Genomic DNA, 21788 nt, shown 5'->3' with positions numbered 1-21788 from the left:
CTATTAAGTTGTGGGAACCAAAGTACGCATATTCATGGCAGTGTTTACACGTTGTCCCTGTCCACAAACCTAATAATAGCATTGCAAACATGATAGCGTGTTCAGGTTCTGTATACAAGTTTGAGGATTAAAAACTAAAATGAATGGGCAATTTTACAATAAATGCTTCAAATGAATTCTCTAAGATTGTCCCCTAAAAATATGAACATCAAGTACTAAATCTTCTTCGTTTGTTAACTCAAAGACGCAAACATTTCCAGGTTGCAACTTACATTCTTTTGCAAATGGGCTCCAACCTTGAGACAGCTTTGTTGGAACAGCACCAACCAGTTTTACCCGCCATGATTTATTCCCAAACTGTAACGTCACCTGTTTCTTGTGGAAGTACTCTCTCACAAAATCAAGTGGTACACGCTACATCAAATTATATTTGCATCAGCTAGATATGATACATCAATTCTAACTATCAACAAAACTATAACAAATAACTAAAACCGATCACATATGGTGGCTAATAGCAACTTAATTTGCTTCATAACTAAAACCTACCGATCTGAAATCTCCCCTATGATTTGCCCTTATTTTGAGCGTGAAAAAAGGATTTACGGACGTGAACTTTGCTGCTTCTTGCATAGCTCCATTTGTGAATGACATGACAGAAAAACCACATGAATTTAGAATGAACCCTACACAATATTGAAATATCTTGGAAGATGTTATAAAAGTAATTAAAGCTATTATTTACCTTTGATGGAAAAAGTATCAATACATCTAAAGTCTTGGATTTTCGTAAGGTCAACATATTCTCTATCTGATTCAAAGGAAGAAATCTACAGTCATTACTTTACACAAATAGTACGGTGTAATTTGAAAGAATAACCAACTTAAGATTACCTTGTGAACTCGAACATTTATCTTGTGAAATTGGAATTATTGACACTTTAAAACATGGAGCTTGGCTCTCGGTTAGCTCAAAAATGCAAACATCCCCAACATTCAAATAGTTATGTGATACAAAAGCCCTCCATCCCTTGAAAAATTTGCCATTCTTTAATGTAACGTGCCAAGTTCTCCCATCCAAGACTTGAAGGAGGATATCTTGTTTGCCGGTTTCCTTCAAATACTTTTTAGTAAAGATGGACGGAATGACCTGAGTTTATTCTTACAAAAGTTAGGAAATATAAAAATAACGTAATTGTTCCGGCTTCAAACAAAAAATATTGAAAACTATGTTAATGGTTAAAAAGAAGCTTGACAGCTCACCAAAATATATCCATTCACGTTTGTATCCTTCAGGGTAACCATAAAAGAAGGAGTTTCAGATCTGGTTGCACCACTATTCTCTGAAACAATCGAACATGATATGTCATGAAAAAATCACTTAAAAGCTCAAAAGATCCCTATAAAGAAAAGGATGGTCATGAAATAGATAATGTTTTAATCTAACGTTTCCTTTTTAAATAACTCCACAAATCTAGTACCTTGAAGCAGATCAACTTTAACTTGGACGTGCTGAGGTAAACTGGAGCCTGGCCCAATTGGGTGTTTCCTTGGTTTCTTAGAAAGCCCAGGAAGAGATGGTGATGTTGGAGCTACCTCAAACAAAACATTACTAGAACTGTTTTGAGTGTTGTTGGAGGGATAATTTATTTCTACGGCACATGTATTGTATATGTGTACCTCTAATGTACATGTTTGTTGGTATTTGAACGTCACAAGATGACCGTAGCCAAGGGAGTAATAAGTGGCAAATTCCTTCCATCCCTTTTCCAACCAAACATTACCAGTACCGTCTTTAGTCCAACATAGTTCCCATTCAATGCCATCGGGAACCTTGAGAAACAAAGGGTTTAACAATCTACCACCATATTTCCGAGTGAACTCCTTTGGAATCATCTGCAAAACTTTATGTTAGAACACATGAAGAAATTCACAAGTTTCATCCTACATTTATATACCATGACAAAAGTTTCAGTGGAAATGGAAATGAACATAGAGAAAGAGTATGTAAAGGAAATAATGCTCACAATTTTTCCCTTTTGGAGAGTAGTATCCACAATAATCTTGAAGAAGCGGAACTCGGAGGGAAGAGGATCAATTCCTGGGCAAGAAGAAGTCATGGCTGATGTGACTCGGTTGGAATAAAAGGTCCCTGAGGTGAAACTCAGCAGGTAGCTAGCACTAGTGGAATCAGAAACAATGAATCAGCCGCCAAGAAAAACACATAAAAATCACAAAAGCAGCTAGCACGGTAGAGTGAAAATGGTAGACAAACCTGTTCATACAGATGGCACCCACATTGTAAAGCAGAAAAATGGAAACAAATTCAATTCAGAAACATTAATTATTTTCAACTTAGCTACACCTAGGATAGGGTGAGGGCAGAAAGCATTGGCGGCTTGGAACTAGGGTGTTCGCCAAGTGCACCTTATCGACAGGAAATAGAGAAAATATCTTATGATGATTCTGCATTTATCCATCAAGCTTCTTAGTGTGAGGCAAAACCAGTATGCAATTAATTTGATCTGATGATCTTCGGGGTTTTAAACTGTGAAAAAAGTAACAAAAAATCTTTTCTTATCCTGAGCAGGTTCAACCACGAGTAGGAGTTTAACATATGGCTACGGGTGGACAAAATAAACTGTACTGGACTGTATTGTTAAAAACTACACTAAACTAAAAACTAGTTTATCGGAACTGAACTAAAAAGTAATTCAGATGAAATGAAATGAACTATAATTTGCTTTATGAAACTGCAGTATACTAAACTGGTCTAAATTGCAATGAATTATAATATAAATTGAAGTGAACTAACTGTACTAATTTTTAGAATATATTCAATAGTTTTTTCTGGAAAAAAAAAATTCTAAAACAGAAACTGATAAAACAAAATAAGTTTCACTGTAAATTCAAATCTGCCCCATGTGTTGGTACCTAAAACCAAGAAGCAGTTTTATGAACACAAGGCCTGATAACATCATTCCTTATAGGATAAACAACATTCAGAAAGTGTAAACACAGAACATAATACTTCAAAAATGAAGTCAGCAAGTTGAGTGACTCCACAATATTATCATCCATAACATATGAAAGCCACGTAACTACTATATACTATTTCCGGATCCATCTTAATAAGGCACGGGTCCATTGATCTCAAATCAAGAAAATGCATTTCTTTATACCCATCCTAATTAGTAAAGAGGTCACAATTATGACCCATTAGAACAGGGACAATGCATTGAGGTTGACATCCTTAATATATACCTCCTGGAATAGATCCCAATTTCAAGATTAGATTTTTTAAAGAATATATGAGAATTTCATCATTAGATAAGTTGCATTTTGTATTTTCTCTCTGTATCTTAGCCTTTTCATTTCCTCCTTTCATATTATTTTCCATGAAATTACCGTTTCCAGATTTTCGATTTCTTTTCATCCCACATACATATAGCACTCATAATCTTTGCCAACTATGTATAGTCAAAAGGGGTATAACATTCTCCATATTGTTCAGCTTTATCTTCATGAATATCATAAGCCTAACTAAAACTAAAAAGTTCAGTATTTGGAACAATCACTTAATGATTCCCCAAAATCCTCACAGATTTCTCCTAAACTCTATCCTCCTTCAATCAAAACAAACTAGTTATCCAATGTCACCCCGCCGGTCTAAACGCGGAGTAAACATAAAACCAGAGTTAACCAATGTGCCCCATTGACAAAAAAGCAAAAAGATCATATAACACCCTTTCAAAGCAATAATCTTTCATTAGTTTCCATCAAACTCCTCATAAAAAAAGTCTAAGCTTTGAACAACATACAACACTAAAACATACATAATCTTGAAAGAAACCTAGAATTAGCAAAGAAGAAGATAAACACAACACAAGTCATTGAATTCATGAACGGAAAAAGAAAGAGAAAAAGTGTGTAAAAGAAAGACACCAGTGGCAAATGCAGCAAGCCTCCCTCAGCCCCAAACATTAAGACGCCTCGCTCAGGCCACAAATGTCAGGGTCACGGTGAGCAGTAGCACGGCAGGACCAGGGCAGGTCACCGTAAGTTGGGTTTTCGTTCAAGCTATCCTTCTCTGACTCACGTTCTAGGACAAAATGGAAAAGGTGGTGTGATGGAAAACAACAAGGTTTAGTTGCTTGATTTCGGAGACACTGAGAGATAGGATTTCAAAGTAAATTTTTGAATTTAAAATAAAATAGATTATAATTAATATAGAATTTAATTGATGTTATTATTAAAAAAAATTATTTGAATTATAATTTAATATAAAATAATACAGTTAACTATAATTTAATATAGTTAAATTATTTTTATTCACTGGTGTAGCAGACTGCACTGACGAGGACACACCATCTCATCGTTGTCGTGGAGTTACTTTTGAAGGACAAAACAAACTTGTGCTATTTTGGGAAACAGCAACATAATGTAGAATGAATCCCCTCTTACCATTCCACTTATGCTACTCACAAACAACTGTTGTCCAAGTGTTGTGTTTTCACTTGCTTCCTAATGTCACAACATTGCTTTATATCAGTTCATTAATAATCTTTTAAATGAAAAATACAGTGTCATAATTACAATATTTTTAGAAGAATATTAGCTCCTGAATAATTATGTAATATATAAATATTAAACCGATTATTAATATAATTTATGCACATATGTTAAATTTTAAATAGATGGTAGTAAATTTGATTTAAGATGTCTACAATTTTTATTAAACATGTGTCTATAATTTCAAATCCTTTTTCTAACAAAATTGTCATAAACTAGACTCGTAACCATTATCTCTTTCCACTTATCTTATTTGCTTGATGTTCACTCTTACTTAATTTTATTTTTATGAAAAATTAATGTAGAATTAATAACATAAAATAAGAATTTGAATTTTCCACGTTAAAATTATTGTTATTATTAGTTTGGATTACTGAGTACATATGTAGGTGGTAAATATAAATTTTAAGTTTGAAATAGATTGTAAGTATTATACCTAGCAGTAAATTTAATTTTCTTACATCAGGTAAAGTTAATTTTGCATTTAACTAACAAAACGTCCTACATATATCAGGTTTTTGTCTTAATATCATGTCGAGTATCAAAATTATTTTATTTTTAATTTATATTAATAATCAGTAATAAAAAAGATAATATCAATCAATTTCAAATTAGTATTTATTTTCAAACATATATTTTTATCATATGAATTTTTATTATTATATTTATCTCTTCAATTATTAATATACTGTTATTTTAATTAATATATTTTCGTATACTTTTTAAAACTACTTTAAACCTGTATTTAAATATTTAATAATTTTATTTTTCTTTATTTTAAATTGCTAGAATAATAAAATTTTCAATTTTCAATTCTATAAGCTGACGACGGCGCCAGTTACTGCCGGAACCAGCGCCGATGTCACAGATGCGTGGGCAACTCTATCAGCACAAGCGCCGCTATCGTTTTGACCTTTTTTCATGCTTAAAACTGTGTGTGGGAAGGATGATGGAGATGGTTCGGTTTGTGGTGTTTCTGTAGGAAGTGGCGAGAAATGAAAGTGATGAAAGGACGAAAAGGAATGGAGGTGTAGAAGGGAAGGAAATGGAATTGAGGAAAAATGGAAAGAAATATGATGTAGCGGGTGATGAAAAGTAGATGTTATCTACCCTTGCAGAAGAACATTTTGACGAAAAATTACAAAGCATGAAGAAGCGAAATTGCGCACCTAAGAAGGAATTAATGTAAGGGAATTGTCTCTAGATTCTCCAACTCGAAACAAATGATATTCTGTCTCCTCCTACGTCAAATTTTCAATTAACCTCCCTCTCACTCTCGGCATTAGCCTTATATAATCTTCACGTTCCTGCAAATTCTACCCAGAAGTCATTATTCACCAAATGGATTGACCCTTTGCCAGAGTTCTTCCTGAATAAACCTTGAGATTTTTCTATTACAGAGTTTTTATGAGAAAACAAAAACCCTAAATAAGAGATTTTTGGATTAAACTTACCTTCACTACGAAACTGACCGATTCTGATTGGGCTCAAGCATGTGAATCCTACCGTGAGTCCAAAGTTGACAGAAACCATTCAAGAATGCGAGAGAGGATCTCCAAAATGTCACACAGTAGGTTTTTGGAAATGCTAGGGTTTGAAAATGGCTGAGAGTAAATCATGTAGCATGTGTTTGAAAACGTGGAAGATCCCGTGTTTTTGACCAAAATCTGGAAGCTCGAAGAATGTGGAAGCACAACCGTTTTTGTTTTCTTCTGCATCAGAGAATGGCCCACCTTATTGACAGGAAAGAGAAAATATCTTGACTGTGATGATTCTGCCATTAATTTGAACTGATAATCTTGGAGATTTCCAACTCTGAAAAAATCAACAGAAAATCTTTTCTGATCGTGAGCAGGTTCAACTACGTATTACACAAATCTGCATGACAACGGCATTTATGGAGTAGCATCTCATCGTTATGGTGGAAGAGTTACTTTTGAAGCACTACCGAATCCTCTCTTACCATTCCACTTATACTAGTTACAAACAACCCTCCAAGTGTTGTGTTTTCACGTGCTTCGTAAAGGATTTTCACAACATTGTTTTATTCATTAATAATCCTTAAATAAAAAATACAGTGCCATGATTATAACTCTTTGGAAAAAAAATTAGCTACTGAATAATCATGTAAGATATAAATATCGAACCGATTATTAATATAATTTATGCACATATGTTAAATTTAAATAGATGGTAGTATAATTTGATTTAACATGTCTATTTTATTTTTTAACTTTGATTTCTCTTTTTATTGAATACGTGTCTCTAATTTTAAATTCTGTTTCTAACAAAATTTTCATAAGCTTCAAGTTTTAGACTCGTAACCATTATCTTCTACGTATCTTGATTGCTTAATGTTCATTCCTAATTAATTTTTATTTTATGATTAAAAATTAATGTATAACTAATAATATAAAGTAAAAATTTGAATTTTCCATGTTATTATTATTATTACTATTGGTATTATTGTTTGTTATTTTGAATTACTGAATACATATTTATGTGGTAAATATAAATTTTATGTTTGAAATAGATTGTAAGTATTATACTTACCAGTAAATTTAATTCTATTACTTTAAGTAAAGTTAGTTTTGCATTTAACTACCATAACATCCTATATTATTCAGGTTTTAGTCTTAATATCATGTCGGAGTATCATGATTATGTTTAGTTTATATTAATGATACCAATATCTCATTATATTCAATATTAACAATTCAACATCTTACTTATACAATACATTGCTAATATCTATGACAAACATTATATTTCAACTACATAAGAACAATTACAAATATCTCAAAAATCATCATTTGTGTTATCCACATCAAAATACTTTAAATATATATATATATATATATATATATATATATATATATATATATATATATATATATATATATATATATATATATATATATGAGTTTGCTAAATTGCGCACGCTCTTTTTTCAGTGGTATATTTTAGTAATGTATATATACAAGATTTTTGTAGACAAAAATATCCTCATATATTATGGATTTTAAATTTTAAAGTCAAAAGTATTTGAATAACAAGAAAGCTCCAACCCTTACTCACCCTCCTCATTTCTCTCAACCCTTCCTTTTTCATCTCTCACCCCAACATTTTCTCTGCCATTCCTATCATAGCCCCAACTAAAAAAATAAGAAACATTTACGGTTAAACAATTTTTTACAAAAAATGATTTTATAATGAGTTTTCATTTTATAATTTTTGTCTTATCTAATTTTATCTAATTTTCACAAGCATAATGACATTAAAAAATTGGTAATTGGCCTAGAAAAAAATAAAAAACATTCGATGTTAAACAATTTCTCAAAAAAATGATTTTGTAATGAATTTTCATTTTATAATTTTTGTCTTATCTAATTTTCACAGTACAATGATGTTTGAAGGAATTGGTAATTGGCCTAGAGGATTTTTGTAGAGATGTCAATATCCACATATGATGAAATTAGAGAGGTTAGTAAAGATGATAAAATTGAACAGATTTTGAATAAACCTTTGCTTAAAAGCGAATATGCTAATGAATCAACTCTTTACAAATGTAAATTGTTTAACTGTGTTTCTTATTTTTTTCAGTTATGGCTACCGTAAAAATGAGGAAGAAAATGTTAAAGTGATAAAGATAAAAAAAAAGATTGAAAGGAATAACAAGGTGAGTAAGAGTTTATAACTACACTAGAGACGTGTGTGTATATATATATATATATATATATATATATATATATATATATATATATATATTTCATGAGTTAGGTTGAGTATAGGTAATGCGCTGTTTATTATCTGTCCCTCGTCTAAAAATTACTGTTCATTACCCGCCTGTTTCCCTAACAACGCATACGTAAACTTTTAATATCATGTATTACAACACTCTTAAAAGATAATATTTTCAATAGTTGAAAAATTTTGTCCTGTTAGTTTTTCTTTATTTATTTTAATAATTTGACAAGTATATGCACTAAGATAATCCGTATTATTATATAAGTTAGCATATTAGATTAAATCATAAAACTATAACTTTTTATTTATTTTAAGGTGTATTAATTTGTAGTTTTTTTAGTGATAAGTATTAGTAGTGGGCCAGTCTCCAGAAAAAAGAGGTCGGTTGAAGGTAATTTCTTCACGCACCCCTATGTTTACTTCCTTCACCCATACTTTTAGAATTTCAATTATACTATAACTGAAACTAATAGAAAATAATTTTTTAAGTTCTTCCGTGTTTTAGTTATAGTTTCAAACTGTGTAATCATATATATTTTGGATTTCATAATTTGGAGTTCAAAAATTTTATTTTTATATGTTTCATATGGTACAATTTAAAAGGTAGATTTGCATTTTAAATTATACAATTTGTAATAAAAATTTGAATTTTAAATTGTATAATTTGTTATATGAATTTAAAATATATTTCCAAATAGACAAAAAAATCTTCCAAAATCAATCATCTTAGAAAAATCACAAATCGAAATTTTAAATTATATTTTGAATTATATAATTTATAATCTGAATTTATATTTTTGATTATATAATTAATGATATAAACTTAGAAGATGATTTAGAATTTAAATTAAATTTCGAATTATATAATATATAATACAACTTTAAAAACAATCAAAATGTAAATTATATATTTCAAATAGTAAAATCCACAATGAAAAAGTCTCTCCTCCAATAGCACTGTTGTCCCTTTTGATGTGGCTTTCCAAATTTTGAGCCATATTCTCTCCCACAAGGAGAAAATACTAACGCTAGGTTCCAAAGGCATTCTCTCAATAAAATGAAACGGCTCTCCAAAGTTCCCAAATGGAGTTGGGTGTAGGACGTTGCAGGCTTTCGGCAGTGTGGAGGACGCTGATGCTGTGAAAGAAGGGATAATATTAGGATTTTTAATATCTTTTAGTCAAGGATAGTTAGGTAATTTTTGTAAGACTATGGGGGTGTAAAAAAGAAAACATGTAATTGCAGTAAGAAAGACCCCTAGATGAAATCCACGAAGATCCAGTACCCGCCGTTGTGTGTTTGGTGGCCCATATTTGGAGGAGTAAGAAATATAAACGAAGCACCGTTTTTTTCTCACTTTGGCGCTGAGATTGAGAAAAGGGAACTCTCACGAAACTCAACTCTCTCTCTCTTTCTCTCTCTCTCTCTCTCCTTCACCCTCTTCTCTCTGCAGCCAATCCCCATTTCAGATCGAGCCCTTCTTCTTCCTCCACCCTTTCCCATTCGCTGTGGTGACTGCTCTCTCATCTTCACCACCAAGAGTAAGTTCCTCTTCCACACCACTTTCTTCTCATCTCGTATTAACCGTCAGCTTCTCTGACTTTGTCTGCTTTTCCCTCTTTGAACTTTCCGTCTCCTGTTGAATATTTTTATTTGAACTTGTCCCAGCTTAAGTGAATGATATCCAAACAGCTCCCTCTCTTTTGTTCATCTGTTTTGTTCATTTTTAGGCAAGGGCTTTGTTTTTTCATCCTGTGGAGCCAAATGCTTAAATGTTCTGTGACATTGTTCTGCCATTGTAGGTGTTGTTTCGGAAGTTAGGAAGTAGATTTGGAACTGAAAATTTCTTGCACTGTGCCAATGCTGGTGGTGGTTTTCATTAGCAGTCAAAATCTATTAACAATTGGCTAATTGGCGTATATGTGCTGCATGAAGAGTATTTTGATTGTGTCTTTTAGTTTTAATGTTTGATTCACTCTCCCATTTCCGCATCGTGTATATAGTTATGTTACTGCTCCAGATACGCAGTGGATAATCTCAAGTTTTTTTTTTTTTTTTTTTTTTTTTTTTTTTTTTGTAGTTACTTGACTCACATTTAGACTATAGTGGTGGATGCTGTGGTGTGCGGTTTTTCCTCGGACCTATGACTAGACCATTTGGAGAATTGACAAGCAATAACAGTGCCGCTGGAAGGATGAGTACTGAACAATCTGAATTGTCTGAAAAAACACAGTTAAGGACTGAGCATTTACTAAAGGAACAACGGGAGTCTGGTACTGTGTTAACCAGTTCAGTTATCCATGAAAAATCAAATCAAGTTTCTGCTAATGCGACAGAGAATTCTGTTATTTTACTATAATAATAAAACATATTAAAAGAATTAAAAATTTAATATTTTAAATGAAAAAATTAAATTAGAAATATTATTTATTTAAATTTGATAATCAAAATATTTTTTTTTAATATAATAAATATTCAATTACTGTAATATTTTTTTTATATAATTAAATATATATTAATATTTTAATTTATAAAATATTATTTATTAAAATAAAAAAAAATATATTATAAAATTAAAAAAACTTTAAAAAAAATGTTAACCAGTTACCGTTCCAAACAAGGTTAACATATTTTTCTAGTTTTTTTTTGTTTTTAATTTTTTAATATGTTTTATTTATTTTGGTTTATTAAATAATATTTTATAAATTAAAATATTAATATATATCTAATTATATTAAAATATTAATTTAATTAAATATTTATTAAATAAAAAATATTTATTTATTATTGAATTAAAACAAATAAACTTTTAATTTATTATTTTTTTAATTTAAAATATTAAATTTTATTTCGTAATTTATTATTATTATTATTAAATAAAAATTAAAAAGGTAAATTAAAAGAAATAAAAAAAAAATAACCAGCAGACGGTTAAGTGTTATTAACGAAAAGGACATAATAGAATTTTTTGGAGATATGCTGGGACGGAGAACTATTCCTTATGTTTTCTCCTATATTCTTTTATAAAGTTGGTTAAATCATATCTATACCTTATATGAATTAATATATACGTCTTGGAATGATAACAGGTTATGTTGGACACAGATCTACCTGTAACTTGACCCAAAAAAAGTTTATTCGTTACTCAATTTGTTACCAGCATAAATATTTACTTAAAAAATATTTATGAATATTTTAAAATCTAAATATCTTTATGAATATATGCATATATTCATAAATATTTAAAAAAATATATTTTTATAATTTATTAAAATAAAATTATAAAAATATATAAAATAAAATATAAATTAAATTAAATATTAATTAAAATTTAATTTTATAAAAATATAAATTAATATTAATTTTAATTAAATTTAACTTAATAAAATATAAATTAAATATTTATTTTTATTTTTTTACTGTTAACAAATATAATACGATAATATAATACATATACCCGTATAAGAAGGTATTTTAATCCTTTATCTACAACCCACAACAAAAATCTTTTTTGGCATCCCGTTGTATTCATCTCTCTGGTTGAGCCCATTTTTATCTCTATCTTTTTAACAGTACATGTCAAAAACTACTGCAATATGTCAACCATTAATGGTAGGTTTCTTTGACTGAAAAAACATATTGTTATAATTTGTCCTAACTTAGTAGCAGTGTTTTTGTTTGAAAGCAGTTTTTGTCCTTCCTTGGGATAGCAAGGAGTTACTAGTTTTTTTTTTTCCTTGGTACATGCCATGTTCATATTGGAGCGTGACAATGAGAGTTCTTAATCAATAATCTTGTCTTCTGCAAGCTTGCAATGATGGAGGACGACTCCTAAAAAGAACATATGTTAACACAACATTCGTTGACATCAAATATGTAACAATTGCAACTTACTTCAAATGAAAATTGAATCAAACAAGCATGTTCACCCTGTCTCACGAGTTGGTCGTTCCCACCACCCAAAAGTTCAAACCCATCGTTGCACTCCTTCACTCTCCCTGTTCATGTTCCATTGCAGAACCCACCAACCTTGCCGACCTCCTACAAGGCAACCTTCCATATTCGTATCTTCACCAAATCCACACACGCATTTTCCAACTTGGTGCACACCAAGACAACCTCGTTGCCACGCGCCTCATTGGACACTACCCATCACGCATTGCTCTTCGCGTCTTTCACCATCTCCAAAATCCAAACATCTTTCCTTTCAATGCCATCATCAGAGTTCTCGCCCAAGAGGGTAACTTTTTTCACGCCTTTTCTCTGTTCAAAGATTTGAAACGGCATCCACTTTCGCCCAACGACTTTACTTTCTCTTTCCTCCTTAAGGCATGCTTTCGGTCCAAAGATCTCCGTCACGTAGAACAGATTCATGTCCACATTCAGAAGACGGGTTTCCTCTCTGACCCTTCTGTTTGCAATGGCTTGGTTTCTGTGTACGCGAAAGGGTACAACCACTTGCCATCTGCCCGAAAAGTGTTTGATGAAATTCCTGACAAAAGGGTAGTCAGTTGTTGGACTAGTTTGATCTCTGGTTTTGCTCGGTCTGGACAGAGTGAGGAGGCTTTGCGGCTTTTCCATGTGATGATTAGTCAGAACTTGCTTCCCCAAAGTGATACTATGGTCAGTGTTCTATCAGCCTGTTCTAGCCTTGAGGTGCCAAAAATTGAGAAATGGATTAACATTCTTTCAGAATTGATTGGTGATGGAGTGAGTACTAGAGAAACTTACTGTGATTCAGTTAACACGGCGCTGGTTTATTTGTTAGGTAAATGGGAGAAAGTTGAGAAGAGTAGAGAAGGGTTTGATCGAATTTCTGCAATAGGAAAAAGAAGCGTGGTTCCTTGGAATGCTATGATAAATACATATGTTCAAAACGGTTATCCTGTGGAGGGCTTAAGTCTTTTCCGTATGATGGTAGAAGAACCAGCCACTACACCTAACCATATCACAATGGTTAGTGTGCTTTCAGCATGTGCTCAAATTGGTGATTTGAGTTTTGGAAGTTGGGTTCACGATCACCTAATATCTCTAGGACATAAAGACACCATTGCCTCAAACCAAATTCTCGCCACATCTTTAATTAACATGTATTCAAAATGTGGCAATTTGGATAAGGCAAAGGAAGTTTTTGAACATACAGTCAGCAAAGATGTGGTCTTATTCAATGCGATGATCATGGGTCTTGCAGTATATGGTGAAGCAGAGGATGCATTGAGACTCTTCTACAGAATGCCAGAATTCGGCTTACAACCCAATGCTGGAACGTTTCTTGGTGCTTTAAGTGCATGCAGCCACTCTGGACTATTGGAAAGTGGGCGCTGGATATTCAGAGAAGTGTCCCTTTCCCCTAGTCTTACATTGGAGCATTGTGCTTGTTATATTGATCTTCTTGCAAGAGTAGGATGCATAGAAGAAGCTATGAAGGTTGTGATTTCCATGCCTTTCAAGCCTAACAATTTTGTCTGGGGTGCTTTGCTCGGAGGCTGCTTGCTCCATTCTAGAGTGGAGTTGGCCCAAGAGGTTTCCAGGAGGCTTGTTGAAGTAGACCCAGACAATTCTGCAGGCTATGTTATGTTGGCAAATGCATTTGCATCTCAGAATCAATGGAGTGATGTCTCGGAGCTGCGGTTAGAAATGAAAGAGAAGGGAATCAAGAAGCAACCAGGAAGTAGTTGGATTGTTGTGGATGGAGTTGTGCATGAGTTTCTCATTGGCTGTTTGTCACATCCTAAAATTGAGAGCATATACCATACATTGGGTGGATTGGTGAAGCATATGAAAGTAGCAAGCCATTGCCTGCTTGTATGCTGTTGTTAAATAAGCCGTGATTGCAGTAACAGGAAATTGCGCAAGTAATTTCTTGTCAAAGCTTGCACCTTTGGTTATATGAGCAAGGAGTATTTTTGAGGGAACTAAACTTCAATGTTGATTTTTTTTTTTATCTTTGACCATTTATCAGCATGACGACAATTTTGAGACTAAACCCCCTGGGTGGTTGTAGATTGTGTTGTGAATAACAAGTAATTAGGTAGCATCCTCCTGCATGAGATGTTCATTTTATGATCACACTCCACTTATACACGACCATTTAAAGGTAACTAATTTTTTTTTCCATGTATGAATAATTTATTTAATTATATATATCTTGCATCAAATATAAAAAAGTCAGTTTTTTTTGTCAATATTGGTAAGTGAATAAAGCTGTACAATGAAATTACAACTAACAAAATGTGTGATATTTATACATTGTACTGGAAGGTAGTATGAAATTTATCGAATTTATCAAAATCTTTCTTAAAATAATCCATAAAATACATATACTTTCAAGTACCAACATAATTTTACAAGTTATAAAATTTTAAAGGTTAAATTTTACTTTTAGTTTTTTAATTTATTTTTTACATTGAGTTTGGCTCTTCAACTTTATACACATTTCAATTTCGTCCATGTTAAGTCTGTAAAATGGTTTATTTTCATCATTTCCATCACAAAGCTTACGAAACATGATAAGAGTATGATATGATCACTATATACTCACATACGAATATGAGTTCAATTATTTTCTTGCTTGCAATATTTTATTTTTTAAAATAACGATTGACAAAGTTATATTTGTGGCTAGGCAATTTTTTTAAAAGTTACTATTGCTGGTCCTCTAGGCAGTACATTAGTGATTCTGTTCAGATTTTGTAAACTGCTTTTTGAATAGTTGTGTTTTCTTTTATGTTTTGTTCAGTGCAAAGGCTTAAATGTGAGGGTGTGCTAAGTCCCTATTTTCTTGTATTTTTCATAGTTAATAGCATTCCTTTTGGGCCTTGTTTAGTTCTAATTTTCTCTTTTTTGCTCAAATTTATTTATCATTGTAAAAATCTTAATTTTTGTGAACATGTGTTAATTTGGAGTTTTTATATAGACTTTTTGTTAATAAGTTTAAAAGTAAATTCTGACGGCTTTGATTACTGTTGCATGTTTGATTCATAACTTTTTCCATAGTTATGTAATTAAATTGATTCTTTTTGCATTGCTTTATTGATTCAATTATTTTTAATTTGGATGTAAGAACGTAATTTTGAAAATGTCAAACAATTTGTAGAGGTGTTGACTTTAGAGTTTAGTGCAGTTCATTTTCTTAGCTTGCTGGTGCAGTGAACTTGAGAGGAGAAGCTTGGGTAATTCTGTGCTGTGATAAACCCTGCAGTTCCAATCCAGTGAAGTTAAGGGTAGTCATTGCTGAAGTGTGAACAAGACTTGAAGTAGGCTGGAAGTGGAGCTGAAGAAACTGGCTGTAGGCTGTCATTTCTAAAGAATTAGAAGCTAAACAGGCTTGGAAACTGCACCTGACCTGAACGTGACTTGATGGAAGAAGCTTGCATGGCAAGCTTGAATAAGCTGGAGATGTGACCTGAAGCTGGTTGGACCAAGGGAAGTAACCTGCTCCTGCAAGTTGGGACTCAAAGAGGCAAAATTAATCAAGCTAAGCTGACCTGCACTAGCCTGGCCTGAAGATTGGAGCTGACTTGTTTTACTTGCTACCTATTAGTCTTGTAATTGTGTTTTAACTAGTCTAGACAGATTGTATATACTTTAGACCTGTCATTGGCAGTTGCTATTATGACTGTTTTTAGGAAGTTTTATAGGTTTTCCAGTTTTAAATCACAGCAGCATATATAAGGCTTGTTCATAGACAGATTTACTTGTTTACAATACAGCTTCCTTAGCATAGTTTTCAATAGTAGTAAAAGCTCTATAGTAGGTCCTGTAATTGGAGTTCTGTCCGTTCATCTGAAGTTCTCTTGCTGCCTTATACTCCAAAGGAGCTAGGTTGCAAGTGCTTCAGAATCTTTGTACTTTCACACCAGTTTACATCAAATTCAAGTTAGTTTACATGCAATTTTACTTTTCTTGCAAACTTCTACAGATTCCTCTACTGCTTTTACCTTTACGTTTCTGTCTTTTACTTTCTTGCACATTTACATTTGATGCTTTTACAATGCTTTCTCACTTCTACATCAGAATTCATTTTTCTGTTGATGATCATGTGGCTTTTACTTTTGTAACCTACTAAACTCAATTATGGATTCGTGCTGAGACTTAGTGAGTATAAAGTAACCGCCTATACACCAAGGAATCCGAAATGATCCTTGGCCATCAAAAGTAAAACCTAATGAACATCAATTGAGAGTTATTGTTTTCTTGTTAGACAGCTTTTACATGCTTTTCTTTACTGCCTTTAGAAGCTTTCTTTAAATTCCCAGTTCTGCATTTGATTTCAATTCCAGCACTTACTTTCTAACCTGTTTTTACTTTCAACAATGCAATTTAATCATTTGAAACTCATTCCAAACGTTTGATTTCAGTTTTGTTCCAGATTACTCATAGGTAGTAATTCTCGTTATCTCCCGGGCACCAGTTTTTCTTTGTTTTGAATGTTGAGTTTTGATTTCTGCTGCTAAATTCCAGTTCCAATTACTGTTTCATGATTGTTTCTACATAAGATTCATGCTTCTGCATTCAATAATTACAGATTTAGCTCTTAGTTTCCAGTTCTAGCCATTTAGTTAGGTTTTCTAGGTAGGTAGTTTGCTAATTTTAGGAATTTGATGTGTATATATTGTCAACATCTGTCTCATTCATTGGTTTATTTATTGGTTTAATCATTCACGAAGTCCTTTTTTTCGCGTGGAATCTCAATTTAGTCCCTTTGTTTTTGGAAATCTCAATTGGGTCCCAAATTTATGAAAATTGTAACAATTGGATCCTTTCCGTTAAATTGTCTCCAACGGCGTTAGTGTGTGTCTGACGTGGCACGCTGTAGTCTGACGTGGATGACGTGCCACGTCAGACACACACTAACGCCGTTGGAGACAATTTAACGGAAAGGATCCAATTGTTGCAATTTTCATAAATTTGGGACCCAATTGAGATTTTCAAAAACAAAGGGACTAAATTGAGAATCCACGCGAAAAAAAGGACTTCGTGAATGATTAAACCATATTTATTTGTTCATTTGGAAGACCTCTCTGCTACTGCACCTTTGTCTGTTAGTAACACTTCACAGAAGAAAAAAGCTTCAGCTACCTACCAAAACTAACGAACACATTTAACTATTAAGTTGTGGGAACCAAAGTACGCATATTCATGGCAGTGTTTACACGTTGTCCCTGTCCACAAACCTAATAATAGCATTGCAAACATGATAGCGTGTTCAGGTTCTGTATACAAGTTTGAGGATTAAAAACTAAAATGAATGGGCAATTTTACAATAAATGCTTCAAATGAATTCTCTAAGATTGTCCCCTAAAAATATGAACATCAAGTACTAAATCTTCTTCGTTTGTTAACTCAAAGACGCAAACATTTCCAGGTTGCAACTTACATTCTTTTGCAAATGGGCTCCAACCTTGAGACAGCTTTGTTGGAACAGCACCAACCAGTTTTACCCGCCATGATTTATTCCCAAACTGTAACGTCACCTGTTTCTTGTGGAAGTACTCTCTCACAAAATCAAGTGGTACACGCTACATCAAATTATATTTGCATCAGCTAGATATGATACATCAATTCTAACTATCAACAAAACTATAACAAATAACTAAAACCGATCACATATGGTGGCTAATAGCAACTTAATTTGCTTCATAACTAAAACCTACCGATCTGAAATCTCCCCTATGATTTGCCCTTATTTTGAGCGTGAAAAAAGGATTTACGGACGTGAACTTTGCTGCTTCTTGCATAGCTCCATTTGTGAATGACATGACAGAAAAACCACATGAATTTAGAATGAACCCTACACAATATTGAAATATCTTGGAAGATGTTATAAAAGTAATTAAAGCTATTATTTACCTTTGATGGAAAAAGTATCAATACATCTAAAGTCTTGGATTTTCGTAAGGTCAACATATTCTCTATCTGATTCAAAGGAAGAAATCTACAGTCATTACTTTACACAAATAGTACGGTGTAATTTGAAAGAATAACCAACTTAAGATTACCTTGTGAACTCGAACATTTATCTTGTGAAATTGGAATTATTGACACTTTAAAACATGGAGCTTGGCTCTCGGTTAGCTCAAAAATGCAAACATCCCCAACATTCAAATAGTTATGTGATACAAAAGCCCTCCATCCCTTGAAAAATTTGCCATTCTTTAATGTAACGTGCCAAGTTCTCCCATCCAAGACTTGAAGGAGGATATCTTGTTTGCCGGTTTCCTTCAAATACTTTTTAGTAAAGATGGACGGAATGACCTGAGTTTATTCTTACAAAAGTTAGGAAATATAAAAATAACGTAATTGTTCCGGCTTCAAACAAAAAATATTGAAAACTATGTTAATGGTTAAAAAGAAGCTTGACAGCTCACCAAAATATATCCATTCACGTTTGTATCCTTCAGGGTAACCATAAAAGAAGGAGTTTCAGATCTGGTTGCACCACTATTCTCTGAAACAATCGAACATGATATGTCATGAAAAAATCACTTAAAAGCTCAAAAGATCCCTATAAAGAAAAGGATGGTCATGAAATAGATAATGTTTTAATCTAACGTTTCCTTTTTAAATAACTCCACAAATCTAGTACCTTGAAGCAGATCAACTTTAACTTGGACGTGCTGAGGTAAACTGGAGCCTGGCCCAATTGGGTGTTTCCTTGGTTTCTTAGAAAGCCCAGGAAGAGATGGTGATGTTGGAGCTACCTCAAACAAAACATTACTAGAACTGTTTTGAGTGTTGTTGGAGGGATAATTTATTTCTACGGCACATGTATTGTATATGTGTACCTCTAATGTACATGTTTGTTGGTATTTGAACGTCACAAGATGACCGTAGCCAAGGGAGTAATAAGTGGCAAATTCCTTCCATCCCTTTTCCAACCAAACATTACCAGTACCGTCTTTAGTCCAACATAGTTCCCATTCAATGCCATCGGGAACCTTGAGAAACAAAGGGTTTAACAATCTACCACCATATTTCCGAGTGAACTCCTTTGGAATCATCTGCAAAACTTTATGTTAGAACACATGAAGAAATTCACAAGTTTCATCCTACATTTATATACCATGACAAAAGTTTCAGTGGAAATGGAAATGAACATAGAGAAAGAGTATGTAAAGGAAATAATGCTCACAATTTTTCCCTTTTGGAGAGTAGTATCCACAATAATCTTGAAGAAGCGGAACTCGGAGGGAAGAGGATCAATTCCTGGGCAAGAAGAAGTCATGGCTGATGTGACTCGGTTGGAATAAAAGGTCCCTGAGGTGAAACTCAGCAGGTAGCTAGCACTAGTGGAATCAGAAACAATGAATCAGCCGCCAAGAAAAACACATAAAAATCACAAAAGCAGCTAGCACGGTAGAGTGAAAATGGTAGACAAACCTGTTCATACAGATGGCACCCACATTGTAAAGCAGAAAAATGGAAACAAATTCAATTCAGAAACATTAATTATTTTCAACTTAGCTACACCTAGGATAGGGTGAGGGCAGAAAGCATTGGCGGCTTGGAACTAGGGTGTTCGCCAAGTGCACCTTATCGACAGGAAATAGAGAAAATATCTTATGATGATTCTGCATTTATCCATCAAGCTTCTTAGTGTGAGGCAAAACCAGTATGCAATTAATTTGATCTGATGATCTTCGGGGTTTTAAACTGTGAAAAAAGTAACAAAAAATCTTTTCTTATCCTGAGCAGGTTCAACCACGAGTAGGAGTTTAACATATGGCTACGGGTGGACAAAATAAACTGTACTGGACTGTATTGTTAAAAACTACACTAAACTAAAAACTAGTTTATCGGAACTGAACTAAAAAGTAATTCAGATGAAATGAAATGAACTATAATTTGCTTTATGAAACTGCAGTATACTAAACTGGTCTAAATTGCAATGAATTATAATATAAATTGAAGTGAACTAACTGTACTAATTTTTAGAATATATTCAATAGTTTTTTCTGGAAAAAAAAAATTCTAAAACAGAAACTGATAAAACAAAATAAGTTTCACTGTAAATTCAAATCTGCCCCATGTGTTGGTACCTAAAACCAAGAAGCAGTTTTATGAACACAAGGCCTGATAACATCATTCCTTATAGGATAAACAACATTCAGAAAGTGTAAACACAGAACATAATACTTCAAAAATGAAGTCAGCAAGTTGAGTGACTCCACAATATTATCATCCATAACATATGAAAGCCACGTAACTACTATATACTATTTCCGGATCCATCTTAATAAGGCACGGGTCCATTGATCTCAAATCAAGAAAATGCATTTCTTTATACCCATCCTAATTAGTAAAGAGGTCACAATTATGACCCATTAGAACAGGGACAATGCATTGAGGTTGACATCCTTAATATATACCTCCTGGAATAGATCCCAATTTCAAGATTAGATTTTTTAAAGAATATATGAGAATTTCATCATTAGATAAGTTGCATTTTGTATTTTCTCTCTGTATCTTAGCCTTTTCATTTCCTCCTTTCATATTATTTTCCATGAAATTACCGTTTCCAGATTTTCGATTTCTTTTCATCCCACATACATATAGCACTCATAATCTTTGCCAACTATGTATAGTCAAAAGGGGTATAACATTCTCCATATTGTTCAGCTTTATCTTCATGAATATCATAAGCCTAACTAAAACTAAAAAGTTCAGTATTTGGAACAATCACTTAATGATTCCCCAAAATCCTCACAGATTTCTCCTAAACTCTATCCTCCTTCAATCAAAACAAACTAGTTATCCAATGTCACCCCGCCGGTCTAAACGCGGAGTAAACATAAAACCAGAGTTAACCAATGTGCCCCATTGACAAAAAAGCAAAAAGATCATATAACACCCTTTCAAAGCAATAATCTTTCATTAGTTTCCATCAAACTCCTCATAAAAAAAGTCTAAGCTTTGAACAACATACAACACTAAAACATACATAATCTTGAAAGAAACCTAGAATTAGCAAAGAAGAAGATAAACACAACACAAGTCATTGAATTCATGAACGGAAAAAGAAAGAGAAAAAGTGTGTAAAAGAAAGACACCAGTGGCAAATGCAGCAAGCCTCCCTCAGCCCCAAACATTAAGACGCCTCGCTCAGGCCACAAATGTCAGGGTCACGGTGAGCAGTAGCACGGCAGGACCAGGGCAGGTCACCGTAAGTTGGGTTTTCGTTCAAGCTATCCTTCTCTGACTCACGTTCTAGGACAAAATGGAAAAGGTGGTGTGATGGAAAACAACAAGGTTTAGTTGCTTGATTTCGGAGACACTGAGAGATAGGATTTCAAAGTAAATTTTTGAATTTAAAATAAAATAGATTATAATTAATATAGAATTTAATTGATGTTATTATTAAAAAAAATTATTTGAATTATAATTTAATATAAAATAATACAGTTAACTATAATTTAATATAGTTAAATTATTTTTATTCACTGGTGTAGCAGACTGCACTGACGAGG

At 32.8% G+C, this 21788-nt stretch overlaps 3 protein-coding genes across 5 annotated transcripts; 1 reads left to right on the top strand and 2 right to left on the bottom strand.

Annotated features, from left to right (window-relative positions):
- Window positions 1-58: 58 nt before the first annotated feature.
- On the bottom strand, window positions 59-4138 carry LOC148196039 (B3 domain-containing transcription factor VRN1-like). Of its 2 annotated transcripts, none has more exons than XM_088094160.1 (8): window positions 3946-4138; window positions 2028-2181; window positions 1482-1896; window positions 1264-1343; window positions 895-1150; window positions 746-811; window positions 550-635; window positions 59-414 (listed from the first exon to the last, which is right to left on the bottom strand). In XM_088094160.1, exons 2-8 carry the CDS (start codon window positions 2118-2120, stop codon window positions 181-183), a joined length of 1230 nt encoding a protein of 409 aa, XP_087950286.1. In that variant the 5' UTR covers window positions 2121-2181; window positions 3946-4138; the 3' UTR covers window positions 59-180. The 2 variants fall into 2 exon arrangements, with proteins under 2 accessions (XP_087950286.1, XP_087950287.1); XM_088094161.1 differs by lacking the exon at window positions 3946-4138 and adding an exon at window positions 2366-2763.
- Window positions 4139-12065: 7927 nt separating this feature from the next.
- Window positions 12066-16206, top strand: LOC148196038 (putative pentatricopeptide repeat-containing protein At3g08820). Its single transcript, XM_088094110.1, has 2 exons — window positions 12066-14416; window positions 15469-16206. The coding sequence occupies exon 1, from the start codon at window positions 12241-12243 to the stop codon at window positions 14137-14139; it is 1899 nt and encodes a 632-aa protein (XP_087950236.1). The 5' UTR covers window positions 12066-12240; the 3' UTR covers window positions 14140-14416; window positions 15469-16206.
- A 1278-nt stretch (window positions 16207-17484) lies between these two features.
- On the bottom strand, window positions 17485-21564 carry LOC148196037 (B3 domain-containing transcription factor VRN1-like). 2 transcript variants are annotated; one of them, XM_088094157.1, is made up of 8 exons: window positions 21372-21564; window positions 19454-19607; window positions 18908-19322; window positions 18690-18769; window positions 18321-18576; window positions 18172-18237; window positions 17976-18061; window positions 17485-17840 (listed from the first exon to the last, which is right to left on the bottom strand). In XM_088094157.1, the coding sequence occupies exons 2-8, from the start codon at window positions 19544-19546 to the stop codon at window positions 17607-17609; spliced, it is 1230 nt and encodes a 409-aa protein (XP_087950283.1). In that variant the 5' UTR covers window positions 19547-19607; window positions 21372-21564; the 3' UTR covers window positions 17485-17606. The 2 variants fall into 2 exon arrangements, with proteins under 2 accessions (XP_087950283.1, XP_087950284.1); XM_088094158.1 differs by lacking the exon at window positions 21372-21564 and adding an exon at window positions 19792-20189.
- Window positions 21565-21788: the final 224 nt, after the last annotated feature.

Source organism: Vigna umbellata, chromosome 7 (assembly GCF_029865625.1).
Source record: "Vigna umbellata cultivar VRB3 chromosome 7, Vumbellata_1.0, whole genome shotgun sequence".
Taxonomy (NCBI): domain Eukaryota; kingdom Viridiplantae; phylum Streptophyta; class Magnoliopsida; order Fabales; family Fabaceae; genus Vigna; species Vigna umbellata.
The sequence above is the reverse complement of the archived record's forward strand: the minus strand, read 5'-3'. Positions and strand labels throughout refer to the sequence as shown.

What these genes read in the sequence shown, in the direction of transcription:
- LOC148196039 (XM_088094161.1), bottom strand. Translation starts at nt 2,472, where the DNA reads ATGCAGAATCATCATAAGATATTTTCTCTATTTCCTGTCGATAAGGTG. An exon ending in CTCTCCAAAAGGGAAAAATT is followed by an intron (nt 1,897 to 2,027) that starts GTGAGCATTATT and finishes AAAGTTTTGCAG; the next exon opens with ATGATTCCAAAGGAGTTCAC. An exon ending in TAAATGTTCGAGTTCACAAG is followed by an intron (nt 812 to 894) that starts GTAATCTTAAGT and finishes CCTTTGAATCAG; the next exon opens with ATAGAGAATATGTTGACCTT.
- LOC148196038 (XM_088094110.1), top strand. Translation starts at nt 12,241, where the DNA reads ATGTTCACCCTGTCTCACGAGTTGGTCGTTCCCACCACCCAAAAGTTC.
- LOC148196037 (XM_088094158.1), bottom strand. Translation starts at nt 19,898, where the DNA reads ATGCAGAATCATCATAAGATATTTTCTCTATTTCCTGTCGATAAGGTG. An exon ending in CTGCCCTCACCCTATCCTAG is followed by an intron (nt 19,608 to 19,791) that starts GTGTAGCTAAGT and finishes TGATTCCACTAG; the next exon opens with TGCTAGCTACCTGCTGAGTT. An exon ending in ACGTGAATGGATATATTTTG is followed by an intron (nt 18,577 to 18,689) that starts GTGAGCTGTCAA and finishes GAATAAACTCAG; the next exon opens with GTCATTCCGTCCATCTTTAC.